This window comes from Indicator indicator, chromosome 4 (genome assembly GCF_027791375.1).
Source record: "Indicator indicator isolate 239-I01 chromosome 4, UM_Iind_1.1, whole genome shotgun sequence".
NCBI classification, from domain to species: Eukaryota; Metazoa; Chordata; class Aves; order Piciformes; family Indicatoridae; genus Indicator; species Indicator indicator.
In genome coordinates, this window is record NC_072013.1 from 36,700,887 (window position 1) to 36,717,395 (window position 16,509).

The following is a 16,509-nucleotide window of genomic DNA, read 5'->3' on the forward strand; positions in this document are numbered from 1 at the left end:
AAAAGGTACCTTAGAAAAGGATGTCAGCAAAAACATCAGGAAGGGGAAGCAAAACCAACAAACAACTCTTCAGGTCAGTGTGCAAACGTTTTATAAAAATAGAAACACTAAGTCTAGAGGGAGCATGTCCTGATAAATTATTTAAATAGCATATCTACACCAGGAGGTGGTTAACTGTCGCCAGGGCAAGGAGAACAATAACTTATAAACACACAAGCAATGGGATACAAGATGACAAGAAAAAAATAACACAACATTAGAAATTGACTTGGACATTTTCTTTCCCCAATGCCATTTCCTTACTGGGAATCTTTTCTGCAAAGAACTGTTGACTATGTACAGCATTAACTTTAGTACTACAGTAGCTTTAGTTTGTTAGGCTTTTGAGCTCTGCTTACTCCAAAGGTTTTTCTGAGCCACACAACAATGAGGTAATATTTGTATGTAAATCTTTCACTGCATTCAGTTCTTTTCCTTTTTTGAAAAGAGAAGGAAATCATGAAGGATGCTGTCCCTTGTGCTAGGGAAAAGCCTTGTCATGTGCACCAAGCCCTCTCCCTCTGCTGCAAGGTGCTCCTGGAATTGTCTAGTCCCAGAAGAATTCCTTCTTTTGTAGCTGCACAGCACTAGTCACAGTAATTCCTGTGCAGCAGCACAAAGAGCCTGCATGGTGACTGACTGCAGTCATTGTGCCCCTCACTGCCCTCTCCTCAGGGCAGGTGTTGTGGTGGCAGAGTGCTGCAAGCCTTTCCCAGCACTGAACCACCACTCAGAGGCTGTGTGCCATCCCCTCATCTCTAGGGCTATGGGTGAGACAGAAACTGCTACCATCTAAAGGGACTTGCCTTGCAACAGTGCAGAGTAGTCACCTGCCAGGCTATCAACTGCCCTGCCCAGAGAAAGGCAAAGCCAACACTGAGGTCAGACTGAGAAAACCAAACCTCCCATTCCCACCCTGCCACTTTTCCCTGTGCCTCAGAGCCTTTATGGGAACACTGCTCTGTGTAACCAGCAGATCACCAGTGCCTGGTCCAGACAAGGTTGTTTTTTCTCAGCTAAAAGCCCTCCAAGTTTCACTACAGCCCAGAGTCAATAAATAATCTGTATTTACACACTTCCAGTCCTGCAGACTGGTAACAAGGAGCAGGTGGATAGTCTTGACACACTTCTTGCTTGGATCAAGAATCCCTCAGTCATTACACTGTGAAGGATAGGTAAAAATAAATATTTTACAATGGCGGTATTTTATCTATAGGCAACTTCCCCTCCAAAGAAGTCATGGTTTTAAAGCATCTCTGGTATGTAGAAGAGGAATGTGTTCATTAGTTTTGTGCCTTTTTAACCATAAGAAGTGAAGCATGTGCTGAGTTTCTCAGGACAGCACTGAGCCTAGCCAAGATGGCACCAGGGCTGAACAGAACACTTAAAAAAGGTGAGAGAGATCTGCATCTGATCAACAAAAACACAGAACCAAGCTGTAAACCCCAGTTCTCCCAAAAGCTAGTGATCCAGTGTGCCAGTTTTTAATTCTCCTTCCCTTTCCCACCTTAGGAGATCTGTTTTGTCCTGTGCAAGAGCAGCTGATGTAGCTCACCACAACTAAACGCTGCATCTTCATCCAAAAGGTAGACATAGAACAAGTTTCTCCAAGTCAAATGGATGTAAACCAAGGTAGCACAGCTGTTAAAAAACAATTCCTCTCCCCCCCAAAACAAACCTCCCACACAAACCCTCTTTTCCCCACACAATGAAAGGTCTTCAATTAAGTAGTCCACAGCACATCCAAAGATGTTCTTTGAAGATGCTGCTGCATGGGACCTCCATGTGGAGGCAGTAACCCCACACTGTGCTGAACAGCAACCAAATGTCTTTCCTGCTGAAGGAAGTGTGCTTGTGCAGGGAAGAATTCTCAGCTGCAAGACACATTTGTTTCCTTCCACTTCAGCAGAGGTCAGGTACTAAGTAGGTTTTCACTCTTGTTCTCAAAAGCAATCTCTTGAGGCAGATGATGTGTTTGAGTCCACATTTGCACAGAAAGGAGACAGGAAGGAATAATACACTGGTCCCAGGGTTTGTAAGGCTAACCGTTTCAGAAGGTGCAATACCAGCAGTTTTAGAGTCTCTGGATTCAGTAACCTGCTGACTATGGATCTGTGGAAAGAAATTGAGGTAGTCAACTATTTCTGTGTATTATGCATGGCTATGTCTACAACATTGATCCCTGGAGACATCTGTGAAGACCACACCAATAAAGAAAACTCCAAGTGCTCAGGTACTTCAGAATCTACTCTGTATAACCATTACAAGACTGAGATCACAACTAAGGAAGGCTAAGGGCATCTGGCACTGGTCCCATGCACCAACCTCCACTGCACTGGGAGTGCTTTTAAGCAAATCAGGTTTTTGCACATCTGACACTTCCCTCTTCCTAGCCAGAGTGAGTACTTTGCATTTTCACCTTGGACTTTGTCAGCTGTGCTGATTCAGTCCAGTCAGCATTTTCATGGGAGATGCAAGATTGTTCATGCCCAGAAATTAACGAGGAGTTTTGACACTGAAATCACAGGACAGCAACACTGAGATTTTACACACTTAAATGTTTAACTGAAGAGCTTAGCAAGGTGTCCTGGTTCTGCCTGCAGCACTGTGAGACTGAGCCATAAAAGATCATGGGTGAATTTCCCTCCCTGCCTCCCCCTCCTCCTTCACTCTTGTTCTCTGGTTTGAGAGCAGTGTTCTTGAAAAAGGATTTTACAGAGGGCCTCTCCAGTCCAGTGGTTCCTTACCTCTGCATTCATATTTAAGATCTGAGAAGAAGACCATTTCTTGAGAGAAGACAAAGAGCCCTAGCCGCCCCCCAGCATAGGTCTTGTCATAGATGGGTCCTGAGTCTGCCATGATTTTCTTCCCTTCATACATCACAACCCTGTAAGGAGACAGGAGATCAACCATCTAGACAAGCTGCTTGGGTTCATCTTTACAGGCATGCCTGTTCCCTGTGGTTATTTCTGCAGGCTGAAGCTCACCTGATGTAGCCAGTCTTGGGTCTGTGGCTCAGCCGCCACCTGTATGCAGTGAAGTCTTTCCAGCCTATATGCCGAGGGTCGTGCCACAGGGTTCTCACCTACAGAAGAGCATTGCATTGATAATTGTATTGATAACAAAGCCATTGCTTTGACAAGGAGGTGCCTTGACCAGCAGCCTTCTGACTAGTACAGGTTTGGTGCAAGTCATTAGGCTCTTCAATGTTGGTTTTTTTTTTTTTGACATTAAATTCAATGCAAAGATGTCAGTAGGTAACTACTGCACACTGCCAGCAAGGACTCAGTGCTGCTGGAGAGCCTGTCTGCAGCATGCAGGCTGCTGCTCTGCTGTGATGTTCGGCATGCTGAGGGACAGTGCCAGAGCTATTGATCTGCAAGAGGCTGATGCCATTCTGCACAGCCCCCATGAAGCGTTTCAGGTGGCAGAGAGCAGGGTATCGGAGTGCCACTCACCTGCCCAGGGGTGTTTCCTGTGTGCCACAGAGCGTTACGAAGGTGTTCTCCGGGACCAGTGGTGGAGTTCACAACTTTGATGGAGAGACCTGAGTAGCCCTGAGCTTTGGTTGGTGTAGAGTCCCAGTAGGACTGGGTGATTTGCTTCCACATGACAACATAGAAACGACTGCTAGATTGATAGCCAAACACAAAGCCAGCATAATCATCATCCCTCTCTGTGTTGATGAAGAAGGTGCCACTGAAGTCCACAGCATTGAATTCATCAAACCCTAGGGGGCATTAAAGGAGAAGGTTTTATGCACTGTTCTCATGATTAACTCCTGAAGCTTCTCAGGTTCTCCTTGTCCCCTCACCCTCAACCGAAACCCAGTGTAATCTGTTAGAGGTAAGATCTGCCCCTTACCAACTGCAAGGCCAGGGTCACAGTTGACTGTCTGAACCAGTTCTTTACCCTGGTGACGAACCACCCAGTTGGGATCGTTTTGGGATGTTCCTTTGGGATCCAAGGGAATCATCTGAAACTTTCGGAAGTCAGTCTCACTGATGTCCACGTTTTCAGGGCAGATATCATCAATGTCTGGCACACTGTCTTGGTCAAAGTCATCTTTGCAAGCATCCCCACGGCCATCACCTGCAGGGCACAAGTAACATCACCATGACATCACCGCTGCTGTACAGCTTGGGGTTGAAATCTCAACTGCAGATCTGTGACTACCAAGGCACTGCTGACAGATACCAGAGGCTACAACAGCTACTCCTCCAGTGCCCTTGCACTCCAGCCTGACAGTGTCTTAGGATTAAGTTGGTTATGTGGTCATCTTTACACTGCTCAAGGGGGTTAGGAAAAAAGTACTGGAGGATGTTCTGCAAATGTCACTGTGAGCCTGGGCAGCTTACCATCTGAATCAGCTTGATCTGGGTTGGCAACCAATCTGCAGTTGTCTTTGTCATCAGGGATACCATCATTGTCATCATCATGGTCACAGGCATCACCTTTTCCATCCTTATCATGGTCAGCTTGGTTGGCATTGGGCACATAGGGGCAGTTATCAAGGTTATTTTGATGGCCATCTTCATCGATGTCCTGGTTGTTGTCACACTGGTCACCTATGAGGTCAGAATCAGTGTCTTCCTAAGAAAGGGGAAAAAAACCAACATTTTAAACAGCTGCTCAGAAAAAGGCTGAAGGAGGAGTCTGACCAGCCAGGAAAGAGATCTCTGCTTGCTTGAGCAAGAGTGAGAAAAGCATCTAGTGACCCTAATACAGCTGAAAAGCTGCCTGTGCTGACTGCTCTTGGGCTGCTTTAGCATTGCCCTGGTTTTCATTTGAATCCACAGCAGCAGAAAGCAGTGTGGTCATTTGCTTCTCTCCTATCTTCTGCCATTTGAACCAATTAGTTGTACAAGAGGCTGGATCCCCCTAGATGTTTGTGAAGAGGAATTTTGGCAGTGCCTGAATGCACCTTTGTTACAGAAAAGCAACCCATGCTGCCTTCAGCTCAATGGGAGAAAAAGATCTTTACAAGTGCAACTGTTTTGAACTTAAAGATCAGGAACAAGTCTGTACCTAAGTGAACACAGGACTACAGGCTAATCAAAAGGGTACTCCCTACCCACCTAGGGAAGTTTTTCTGATGCCAGTCTATTTCTGTGGTGCAAATCCCCTACCTGGTCAGGATTGTGTTCCAGAGGACAGTTGTCACACTGATCTCCAACACCATCCAGGTCTGTGTCCCTCTGGTCTACGTTGTAGACATATTGGCAGTTGTCCCTTTCATTGAGGACCCCTACAATGGCAAAGAGAGTGCATGAAGACAGATGTCTAAGTGCTGCAAAGGACTGGATAAAGCCACCACACACTTGATGTATTTTTGAAAAGCATTTGTAATCTCTGCCACCTGACCACCAGCTCTGCCAACACTCCTGCTCCTACTGCCTGACAGGCTGGAGCTAGCATTGAGCTGTGTCCAGAGGGGTTTCACTGCCAACTGCCATTAGCTGTACTAATGTTCAGCAGTCTTCATGGCCTGAAACCACCAGAGGAGAGCTTTTGTATGATCAGGGATGAAATCCTTGGTATGCTTGATCCAACTGATTAGAAACCCATTTAAAGGAGTGCTTAGAGGCCACCTACCATCCCCATCAATGTCCACTGCACAGGCATCTCCTTCCCCATTGTTGTCAGTATCAGTCTGATCAGGGTTGTGGTTGTAGGGGCAGTTATCGCAGCGGTCACCAACCTCATCCCTGTCATAATCATACTGCTGGGGGTTGTAGATGAAGGGACAGTTGTCCTGCAAGAGCAAGGGAAGTCAGGCTTTAAACAGTCAGGTGGAAGCTTTAACCAGATCCTGCTCATGCTTATACTGCTATGAAGGGAGAAACAAGAGGCAGGGAACCAGCTGGCACTGGAGTGTTTCCATCTCAAAGCACTCCACTGCTTGCATGAGTGTAGGAAGGGCTGAGAAGTGAAGATTCACTTGCAAAGCTCAGCCAGTTGCAGCAAATCTGCCTGCAGTTTTGCCTATCTAAAGGCTTCCAGGATAGCTGTCAGCACCAGCAGCCTCCTACAGGCCTCTCAAAGTTAAGGTCAGAAAGCTAGAGCCCAGCCTCAGGAAGGGGAGTGGGAGAGCTCCATTGTAAGGCTGTTCTTTACCCGGTCATCAGGAATTCCATCATCATCGTCATCACTGTCACAGGCATCACCAATCCCATCCTTATCATAGTCTTCCTGGCCAGAGTTGGGCAGATTGGGGCAGTTATCCTAGAAAGAGAAGGCACCCAGATGTTTACAATAAGCATTTCAGCAGGTGAGGTCTAACCATTAGGCACAAGGAGGGCTCAGTCATGAGAGCCTGGGAAGCCACACCTTCAATCAGTTTGTAAAATAAGGATTTGGCTGCTTTTGAGAGTCTTATCCCCACTTTTTCTTCCCTTGGAGGCAGATATATGTTCAGCAGGAACACAGGAATAGCTGCACTTGAGTCTTCCTAGAAGATCTCCAACAACAATGCCTTGGCACTCTCACCAGGAGCCCTTTGCCAGGGTTATTTGCAGACAGGAGAGTTTGCTAGCTCTAGACAGGGGCTTGGTTTATGCCTTGAAGGTAAGGATCTGCCTGTTTCTCAGACAGGCCTGTAGAGCAGTGGATAGGAGAAGAGGAGCAGCTCACCTTTTTACAGTGGTAGGTGGCATTGGCCACACAGACAAGGTTCTCATTGGGCCACCCATCCAGGTCAGTGTCTTCCCCACAGATGATGCCGTTGCCAGCATAGCCTGGCTTGCACTCGCAGCGGTACATGGGGTCACTGAAGTGGCCGAGGTAGTTGCACTTGGCGTTCTTGTTGCAGTCGTGTGTGCCATCTGTGCAGGGGTTACGTGGCTTGCACACCTAGGAGACACCAGAGAAACTCACTGCAGAACAGCTTTTTACTCCTTTGCCCCATGCTTCTTTTGAGCAGAAAAAAAGAAAAGCTACAGTCTCAGTCTTGGCACCAATTGGCCTTGTTCAAGCCTTACTTATTTTCCAGTGGAATCAAGCACTGTAATATCCCCAAGGCACCTTCTGCTGGATGGTCAGTGAACACTGTTTAGTGACTTCTGGGCTGGACTTGATGATCTCGGATATCTTTTCTGTGATTCTAAAATGCTGTCTAACATCTGAACTCTCCCTGGCTGAGGACAGTGATTTTTAAAGCTGATTGTGAACTTCAGTGGAGACTGTTTAATGCTCCTCCTGTGCTGAATCTGAGGACAGTGCTTTATTAAGTGTACTAAGTCCTCCCTTGAAATACACAGTGGCTTTTCTGCCAATTTCACAGCCTGTTCCAGTTCTCCAGCTGACAATACCTGTTTGTTAACCATGGCATCCTCCATGCTGCGACCAAAGGGCTGTGTCCCAGTGAAGCGTGGTGGACAAGGCAGGCAGTTGTAGCCAGGGTCAGTGTTCTCACACCTGTGCACTCCATTGAAGACAAAGCAGGCATCAGGAACTTCTTTGCACTGAAAGGAGAGTTTGAGGTACAGGAGAACAGCAGTTAGCATTACACCACACTAGGAGTTTTCTCCCCTACCATTTTCTTCACTCTTTCAAGGAGCAGAGTAGTGTTCTCACCTCATCAATATCTTGGCAGTGGATCCCATCCCCATGATAGCCAGCAGGGCAGGCACCACACTTCCAGGAGCCATCAGGGGAGCTGGTACACGTGGTCCCTGCGAAGCAGGGGTTGGACAGACACCCATCTGAGAAACACAAAAGGAGGTGCTCAGGAGAGGGCTGCCTGCTGCGCTGCTGCAGAACGTGCAGCACTGGTATCCTCACACACTTAGGCCAAGCTTGCAAAGGCTGTCCACAGCCTTTAGGTGTTTATGGGTGCTCACCAATTGGGCAGTTCTGCTTGTTGCAGACCTGAGTCCCTCTGGCCTCCCCTATACAAGCCTTGCCCCCATACTGAGGCTCAGGGTTATTGCAGAGGCGGCTGCGCTTCTGAAGTCCTCCTCCACAGGTCACTGTGCAGGCGTCCCATGGAGACCATGGACCCCAGTTGCCATTAACTAAAGAAACAAGTTAGAGAAGATGTGTTACTTTTAATGCACTGGTACAGCTAATTTCTGCCTGCTTAAGGACTACTGCTTATGTAGTGAGAGCACTTCAGACAGGACAGAATGAATGGACTTCATCAAAAAGCCACAGAAAACAACAGGTTAGTTTCATCATAAACCAATCTGTCATGTTTTACCTATCCCATCTCTAAGTATAAAAGCAGAAGATGACTAGCACTAGTGTATATAGCAGCTGCTCAGGAAGGTCACCATCTAAGCTACCAAACAGTGAGTACCACCTGGACACACTTACTTGGGCAAGGATCTTTCTGGCAGGCTTTGTTTTCTCTTGCCTCACCCTCACAAGGTTTGCCATTCAGCTGTGGGACTGGGGAGTTGCACAGCCGAATTCTCGTGATGATGCCCGTGCCACAGGTAACAGAGCACGATGACCATGGGGACCAGTGACTCCAGCCACCATCCTGCTTAACTGAAGGAGAAAGATGTCTGTTATTAACAGCACTGCTGAAGAGCAAACCTCAGCTGCAGAGCACCTAGCACACAGGCAGTAGCAGACCCAAGCCAAAGACTCCATGCATGTTGGACAGCCTCACCACTGTCACAGATCAAGCTGTTTTGCCACTAGAGAACTGCATAACTGAACTGGCCTCCAATTTTGCCCTTGGAGCAGTACCCAAGGGTGACCATTTCCTGCATTAACTCTCTGCTCTCCTTTAGCTCATTAATCCAGGTCCTTAAGGCCAGGAGCCAACACTCCCCCCCAGTGACAGAGCTCATGGCCTGTGTTTCACAGCAGCGTGAGCAGGTCAGGTACTTACATCTCTTGTCACACTCCTGGAGGTGGCAAGTCCGGGTCTGCACAGAAGAGCCCTCACAGCGGTTATTGAGGCTGTCACAGGACCGCCCCCTCTGCTGGATCCCATTGCCACAGGTCACAGAGCAGGACGTCCACTCGGACCAGGGAGACCATCCATCATCTGCATAGTCGCTAGCTGCAGAGGGATACAGCTCTGTTACAGCTCTCACTCCAGATGTGTTTTTCCATAGTCTTTTCTCCCACCCCTCTCCACAAACAGGACGCAGCTGCCCTCAAAAGCCATGGGCATCTTGTACAAGATACAGGCCATGAACCAAGTGCCTCAGCACATCCCCCGAGTGATTCAAGTGGGGCAGGGTGATACCCAGCTGTGGCACACCTGAGAGCAGCATGTGTCTAGCCAGGTGAAGCCAGCTGCTAGGGGAGCAGGAGGTGTTTGGTACTTACGCCAGCACCGGGGGCAGCACTCCCCATCGGGCACGGTGGCATTGGAGCAGGGCATGAGAGGACAGGACACTTTGCGGCATATGGTGGCAGAGTTCTACAAAGAATCACGAGGAGTGCAATAAGCAAGTGGAACACAAGCAAGTCTGCAGGCTGGGCAAATGACAGATCTCCTGCAGCACTTCAAGGCTCAGCAGCACACCCAAAGCAGTGCCCTCTGCGTTCAGAGCTAACACAACCCAGGGGTGCTCACAGTTGTTTTCAGCCAGACTGTCTCATTCCCACTCTCAGCCCTTAGTTTGCAGTCTAAACAGAAGTATTTTGGTTTTGCAGATGCTGGCTAGAGTAAGGCTATCATGTGATACCTAAAGTATAAGATCAGATTTCAAACAAAAAAAAAAAAAAGAGAAGCCAACTTTCTTTTCACTTAATATGGATTTAAGCTGATTATATGGTAAAGATGAAATGAGTTTAGTGACTGCTCAAGAGCCAGGAAATCTATAGCTTATACTTGAAGGTCTTTGATCTTGAAGCCAAGCAGGCAGGGTAAGAACACCCACCTTAAATCTCAATGAGAGCTAAAGGGCAGCCTATAGTTTTGCATCTAGAAGGTAGCAGCTTGGTCAGAAGACTGCTCTCATGATTACTATTTCAATCTCCAAGCAAATGGCCACAAAAAGGCAATTACAACCAACACTGAGCAAGAGGGTTCCCATTGGAAAGGGGCAAATGCAGAAGTCACAGTACCATGTGCTGACTGCAAGGCAAAAGACGCAGAGCCATAGAAGCAGATGAGAACTTGCTGAGATGCCTTGGATTGCATGTGCACAAATACATAGCCTTCAGCCTCTAGCCAGCAGCAGGTCAGTTAACCCACTGGTAAGGTCTATTTGCAGGTAAAGGAAGCAAGCAAAGAGTTTAAAGAGGTTCTGAAGCTGTATGTTTGCTTCAGTGTACTATTGCAGCATTCCATGGAAGCAGAACACGAAGCATAGATATCTTGCCAGGTGATCCTGGGATTTGAACAGCTCAGCTGAATCTGGAAAGGATTGCTGTTCCCACAGCTAGCAGCACAGGAAAAAGCTTTGTGAAGAGCCTTTATGACTACCAGAATGTCACCTCCTGCTAAGCCAGCAGGAGATTCACTGAGGACAGAAAGCGAATCTAAAGCATTCCAGGGAGCAAAGCTGAAGCAGTACTGTGGATGCATTCTATGGTGCTGACTTATGCTCACAGACTATGTGAAGAATACAGATGTCCCCCAAATGAAGCCATGAGAAGTGTCAGCAGCTGTGCCAGTGATGGTTTGCATGATTCTCTCAAAGTTCTGCTGTTCTAACACTGTATGAAAGCTGCCTTTATACCAGAGATCTAGGAGGATGAAACACAGCTTTGCCCACAGCCGTACATCCAGGTCTGTTACATCCAGGATTCACTCTAACAACATCATTTAGGAATTTCTGTTCATTTCAGCTCCTGAGTTTGTGTACAGAGGACCTGTGAACACAAGGAACCCTACCTGGCAGGTGCATTCAGTGCAGCTGTCAATAGTCCACTCTTCCTTGTTTTTGTGCAAGATTCCATTATGAATGCACACTCCTGGGGTGATCTGGACCACTTTGGCAATGAGCTCATTTTCTTCAGTCTTGGAGGGGACATAAGAGAGGCAGAGAGAAGACATGAAGTTAATGTAGCAAGGACCCTTTTCCACAGAAGCCGTGGAGTGTAGCTCCTGGTGTGGATCCAGGCTCCCGAGGGGCAGGTGATGCTTCACTCCCTGAGTGCCAGTTACCGACAGGCACCGAGGGCCTGGTCAGCACTCACCACTTTGCGTACTCTGTCCTGAAGTGTCGTGACCATGGAGCGCAGCCCCTGCAGCTCCACGAACATGTTTGTCAGCTCGTCACAGGAGAAGCCACAGACAGCCTGCATGTCCTTGGTCTTGTGGCCGATGTAATTTGTGCGGATAGCTGGGCTGGAGCCATTGATGGGGTTGTCCAAGGTGATGATGGCACTGGTGGCTAAGAGACAAACACACATCAGGGCTTTTCGCATTACAAGGCAGCACCTGCTGAGCAGCTGCCAGTAGGATGCCTGCAGAGAGGTAATCTCATTGCTCATGCCCTGTGGACAAGCATGTCAGCATGCTTCTGAGCTCTGTTTCAACTTGTCTAACAATGAGGAATCCTGGTTTTGATTGGACTCGGAAGGTTGCAAACTTACAGCTGGAGCAGCCTTTGTTCCTGAGGATGGTTTCCAGAGTGGTTCCGAACACAAACCGCACATTCTGCAGCAGTCCCTGTGGACAGAGGAAGAATTACAGCTGCTTGCATGGACTGCAATGGCAAGTGCAGCTTGCACGGAGAGCCTGCAGCAACTCAAGGTCATGCATGAGCATGGAGAGTAATTTCACAAGGGATGGATGGCACAGTGAAACGTGCTGCTTTATTCTCCTTAACACACCCTGCTGCCTAACACTCATCCTTTGACCATAACAACCTGGCAAGTCTCCAGGCAGGAAGAAAAAAAATACTCCATGAATTTCTGAATATTGTATAAGAAATTAAGCAATGGCACCACAACCACCTGTTTGGAAGCTTCAGAGCTGCCTTATTTTTTTTGCTGCAGGGAGTTCTGTCCCTGCAGGTCTAATGCTTAGCCTTTCAAACTCTTATTAAAGCTGACTAGATTTGGAGGTGGTCCACATCAGAGGTGCCCAAGCTGCTTAGTGGTGGAGCCCTTTGTCTTTGCAGCTATTTAGGCTGGTCAAGCAGGAAACGTACCTTCAAGACAGACAACTGGAAATACTGGGTATAACCATAGGTGAAATCTTACCTGGAAGTTGTCGTTGACTCCCCCTTTAGCCATACGGAGCCTAGCACTGTTGGCCAGGTCCCTAGTGAAGATGTTCTGGATGGGGATGTCCAGCTCAGCATTCTCCATTTTCTCACACCCCACATAGAGCTGAGCTCGGTCCTCCTGCACAAACAGGGTGATATTCTTCCAATGTCCTGTAGCTAGCAAGGCATCCTCTACTGAGACGAGCTGCTGCTTGCCATCACCAGACAGGCTCAGGTCCAGGGTGCCTGCCTTGCCATTCGATACCAGGCTGAAGACATGCCCAGAGCCATCTTTCTGTTCCACAGACAGCAGCGTGCCCCTGCTCTTCTTGGCTTGCCGGAGAGTGGCCAGGAGGATGAAGCCCTTCTCAGCATGGATGGCATCTAATAAGTCTTGGAACTTGGAGTCAGGGACAGCGGGGATGCGCTCAGCATCTTCAATGCGGTAAGCAGGGCTGGAGGATTCTGGTCCCTTCACCAGGTGCACCCCAGGTGCCCGGCGCCCAGCTCCCTTCCGAATGAAGCCAATGAGTTCAAAGAGATCAAAGACGCTGTTATCATCACTCCTGGACTCTGCAGAGAGATCAGAACAAGAATTATAAGCAGGGGACACGAAGAGTCTAAGCAGGAATGTACCTGCCAGGAGTGTTTAGCATACTGCCTGGTGGCACCCACGATGAAAGGTACAGCACTGGGAGCAGAGCACTGACAGCACCCCACCAGCAGCTGCCCCAGAGCAGCACATGTGCATTCTTGTGCAGAAGCCACTGGACACAGGAATGCCAAGTGCCTGCTGACTGACAAAAGTACCAGCCCTTCTGGAACCTCGTTAGACTCCCACAGAAGAGCAGCAGCCAGCAGATACCCAGACCACAATGTTCCTATGCTAGGATATAGCAACAGGAGCTTGCTTCATCCAGATGGATGAGCCGCAAGCACGGCAATAGCTTCTCTACAGCACCCCGATGGCAGCCTATTGCCCCGTTCCTTCTTCTACCACTTCCTACATCATGTTCCCCCTTTCCGCTGCCATCGTGGAGATAGACAAGCTCTGGGCTCAACTCCTGGAGACTCCTCTGTTTCTGAAAGTTACACAAATTCCACACCAGATGTCTCCTGTTCCAAACTAGCTGATACTCAGGCGAAAACCCTTTAGTTTACTGAAAGTTTGGAGCTCCTAACCGAGCACCTTTTCCGCTGCCTGCACAGCAGTTAGGGGTTTGTCCCCACTTCGCCGCCCACCCCGAGCCCCAGCGCAATGCTGCCCTTACCTGCAGCTCGCTTGGCTTCCGAGGCGCCGACCGTGAGGAGGAGGAAGAGAACCGCTGCCGGCCCCATGGTAAAGGTCTGTCTCAGAGACAGCCTGGGGACAAGCACAAGGAAGGAGATCACGGCGTTGCCGTCGCACCCGGGACCTGTCGCACAGCGCACCGGCGGCTCCCGAGGCTCCCCGGCAGGCTGCGCGGAGGCAGGCAGCGGGGACACGGCAGGCGCCGCTTCAGCACTTACCTGGGGGGAGAGCGATCCGGGCGAGCAGCGACGGCCTCCCGCACCGCCGGGTACGGGCGACTAATATTCCTGTGCAGCGCTCGGCTGTCCCGGCGAGGGAAGACGAGCGGCTGCCGGTGGGGGCTGGTGGCGCGTGCCGGTCTCTCAAGCGGGCTCGGCGCGGCCGGAGACTGGAGGCGCCAGGCGCCGCGCTCGCCTTTAAAGGGCGGCTCGCATTCCTGCGCGCGCGGCCGGCCAATCAGCGGCGGTGGGGCAGGAAGCGGGAGGCGGGCACCGGGCGGCCAGAGACAACTTTCCACGGGGGCCGGAAGCGGGGGAGAGGTCGTTGCCGCCGCAGGCGGCTTCTGTGCCGGGATTGCGGGGCCTGACCGTGCCGCTTGGGGGCGCCCTACGAGCTCGTACGGCGCTCGTGCCTCAGGGTCCGGCCAACGCTGCTCGGGGTCCGGCCGCCGCTGCTCGGGCTCCGCGCCGGGCGCGACGCCGGCTGCCTGTCGCCTTCCGCTGTGTCCCAGTCCTGCCCTCCGGCCCCTGGGCTCCCGGCCGCTTGCAAGGGCCTTAGCTCCGCCTGAAGGGCGACAGTGTCTTGCCCTCGCCTTGCTCCTCTGCCAGCCGTACCCGCTGCGGCCGGCGGGACCCCGCGGAGAGCGCTGGAGGAGGCTCAGGCCGCCGCAAGTCGCCGCAGGTGTGCCCGGCCGGGACGCGGAGATGAGCTGTGCCTCAGCGCCGCTACCTGCGGCTGCCTTGAGTCGCTTGATGAGAACAATTCCGTTCGCTTAATTTAATGAACTCAACAAAAGCCCTTCCTGCCCACTGGTCACAATAGACAGCCTAGGGGCCATTTGGCCTAGCAAAGGGGAACTAGCATCAATTTCATCCGTTCTGCCCAGCCTGGGGCAGGAGATCGGCTGGGCGGTGGCGGGGAGAGGACACCCGTAGCAGGGACGGAAGGCAGGCTGGGGAACGAAGGGGGGAGCCTGACGCCTTCTGTTTCCCACTCCACTTCTCCTGGTCATAGGGTAGAGTGTTTCGGGACGAGCCTCGGTTAACGGCCGGGCTTGAGGAATGAAGTGACTGAGGCACTGCCGCTGAGAGTCTGCGGTAGCAGCTTTGTTTCACGAAGAAAACGACTGAGCCAGGAATTTCCCACCTCACCTCGATTTCAGGTAAGCACAAACCCATTAAAGGTCAAAAAGGCAGGTTCTGTACGTCATGTGTGACCAAAAGCACTCGAGAGTGTGTGAAACAACTTTGAAGGAATGCGATTCCAAAAATGGTTAATTCCTCTGCATTCCCCGGGCTGTGCATGCTTGGCATGTGGCGAGCTCCTGTGGAAAGCTATCAGTGAATGAGGAGCCGGTCAGGCAGTGCCTGTGTGCCGAGGAAACCGGAGCAAGCTTGGCAGCCCCGAGCAGCGCCTGAGCTGGGCTTCGGGCTGGGCTCCAGGCTGGGCTGTGTGGAACGCACTCGGGCTGGCTGCTGTGTTGAGAGGCATTGCTGCTCAACAGATTATCCCAGGAAATGCCTTGGGAAATACTTGACCTGAAGAGGGAGAGAGCTGCAGAGTTGTGTATGTTAGGAAAGAGCCAAGATGATTGTCTTTCATGACGTCTCAGAGGATGCCATTTGAAATAGGCCTCTTTATTGTACAGTGGTTTGGCTAAGAACCTCAAGCGTCTCAAGATAAAGTGAGAAGAGAGATGGTGATGTTGAGAAGCCCACCAGGAGAAAACAACCATGAGCCAGCAGGAGGGAGAGCAAGAAACTGCTCCTACCTAGACAGGATTAACTGACAGGTAGTTGTAATTCTCAAGGGTCAGCCCACCAAGCGGTGAGTTTCTCTGGTGAACTGTCTCATGGAAGCCAAAGTTGTTCTAATAGAAATGAACTTTTCTCTAGATAAGACTTGTCTAGAATCTCGTTATACAGCTATCCCCTGGCACCTAGAAAGAGATTTTTAAAAAATATTATTTAAAGTTGCATGAATAGAATAAAGAAACCTGATTATGATGAAACTGATTTAGGGCTCATAGGGCAGGCAACGTACATTGGAATGATGCCAGTGAAACAATTCACAGTAGTTTGTCTGGTGGGCTTTAGTCGCAAATAATACACAATTTGCCTTTTAGTGATGGTGCAGAAGAGATATATATATATAAACTTCTATAAACTTGAAAATACAGAAACACTCAATTTCATGGCACAGCACTGAAGATACAGAGAGCTGGAATGTTTGTTATTATTATCACTTTACAATTTAGCAAAGATCTAAAGAAGTTTTTATGATTCACAAAGTTCTTTTGTTTTTGGTGGAATTCATTTTGCCTACTGTCTGAACGGAAGGCTTTGAGTCCATGTTTGCTGGTTAGGTCTTTCCTCTGTTAAACAGAGTCTTCAGAAGAGCTCATATATTTCAGGATGATAGGAGTTCCTAGAATCACGGAATGGCTCAAGTTGGAAGGGACCTCAGAGCTCACCTGCTCCAACCTCTCCACCATGCCCAGGGACACCTCTCAACTAGACTCAGCTGCTCAAGGCCTCATTCAACCTGGCCTTCAACACCCCCAGGGAGGAGGCAGCCACAGCCTCCCTGGGCAGCCTATTCCAGAGTCTCAGCACCCTCCTACTGAAGAATTTCTTCCTCAGCTCCAGTCTAACCCTGCTCTGCCTCAGCTTCAAACCATTCCCCCTTGGCCTATCTCTAGACACCCTGATGGAAAGTCCCACTGCAGCCTTCCTGCAGGATCCCTTCAGCTATTGGCAGGCAGCTCTAAGGTCCCCCCAGAGTCTTCTCTTCTCCAGGCTGAACACCCCCAGCTCTCTCAGCTTGTCCTCATAG

The 16,509-nt window shown here is 49.8% G+C and overlaps 1 protein-coding gene across 1 annotated transcript; it reads right to left on the minus strand.

The window, feature by feature from the left end:
• Nucleotides 1-586: 586 nt before the first annotated feature.
• THBS1 (thrombospondin 1) lies at nucleotides 587-13,502 on the minus strand. The gene is made up of 21 exons (XM_054400696.1): nucleotides 13,436-13,502; nucleotides 12,160-12,737; nucleotides 11,548-11,623; nucleotides 11,149-11,345; nucleotides 10,844-10,969; nucleotides 9,328-9,421; nucleotides 8,882-9,055; nucleotides 8,356-8,532; nucleotides 7,881-8,054; nucleotides 7,615-7,742; nucleotides 7,350-7,502; nucleotides 6,673-6,891; nucleotides 6,157-6,264; nucleotides 5,635-5,794; nucleotides 5,169-5,287; nucleotides 4,398-4,632; nucleotides 3,904-4,131; nucleotides 3,498-3,769; nucleotides 3,027-3,124; nucleotides 2,787-2,926; nucleotides 587-642 (listed from the first exon to the last, which is right to left on the minus strand). Exons 1-21 carry the CDS (start codon nucleotides 13,500-13,502, stop codon nucleotides 587-589), a joined length of 3,579 nt encoding a protein of 1,192 aa, XP_054256671.1.
• Nucleotides 13,503-16,509: the final 3,007 nt, after the last annotated feature.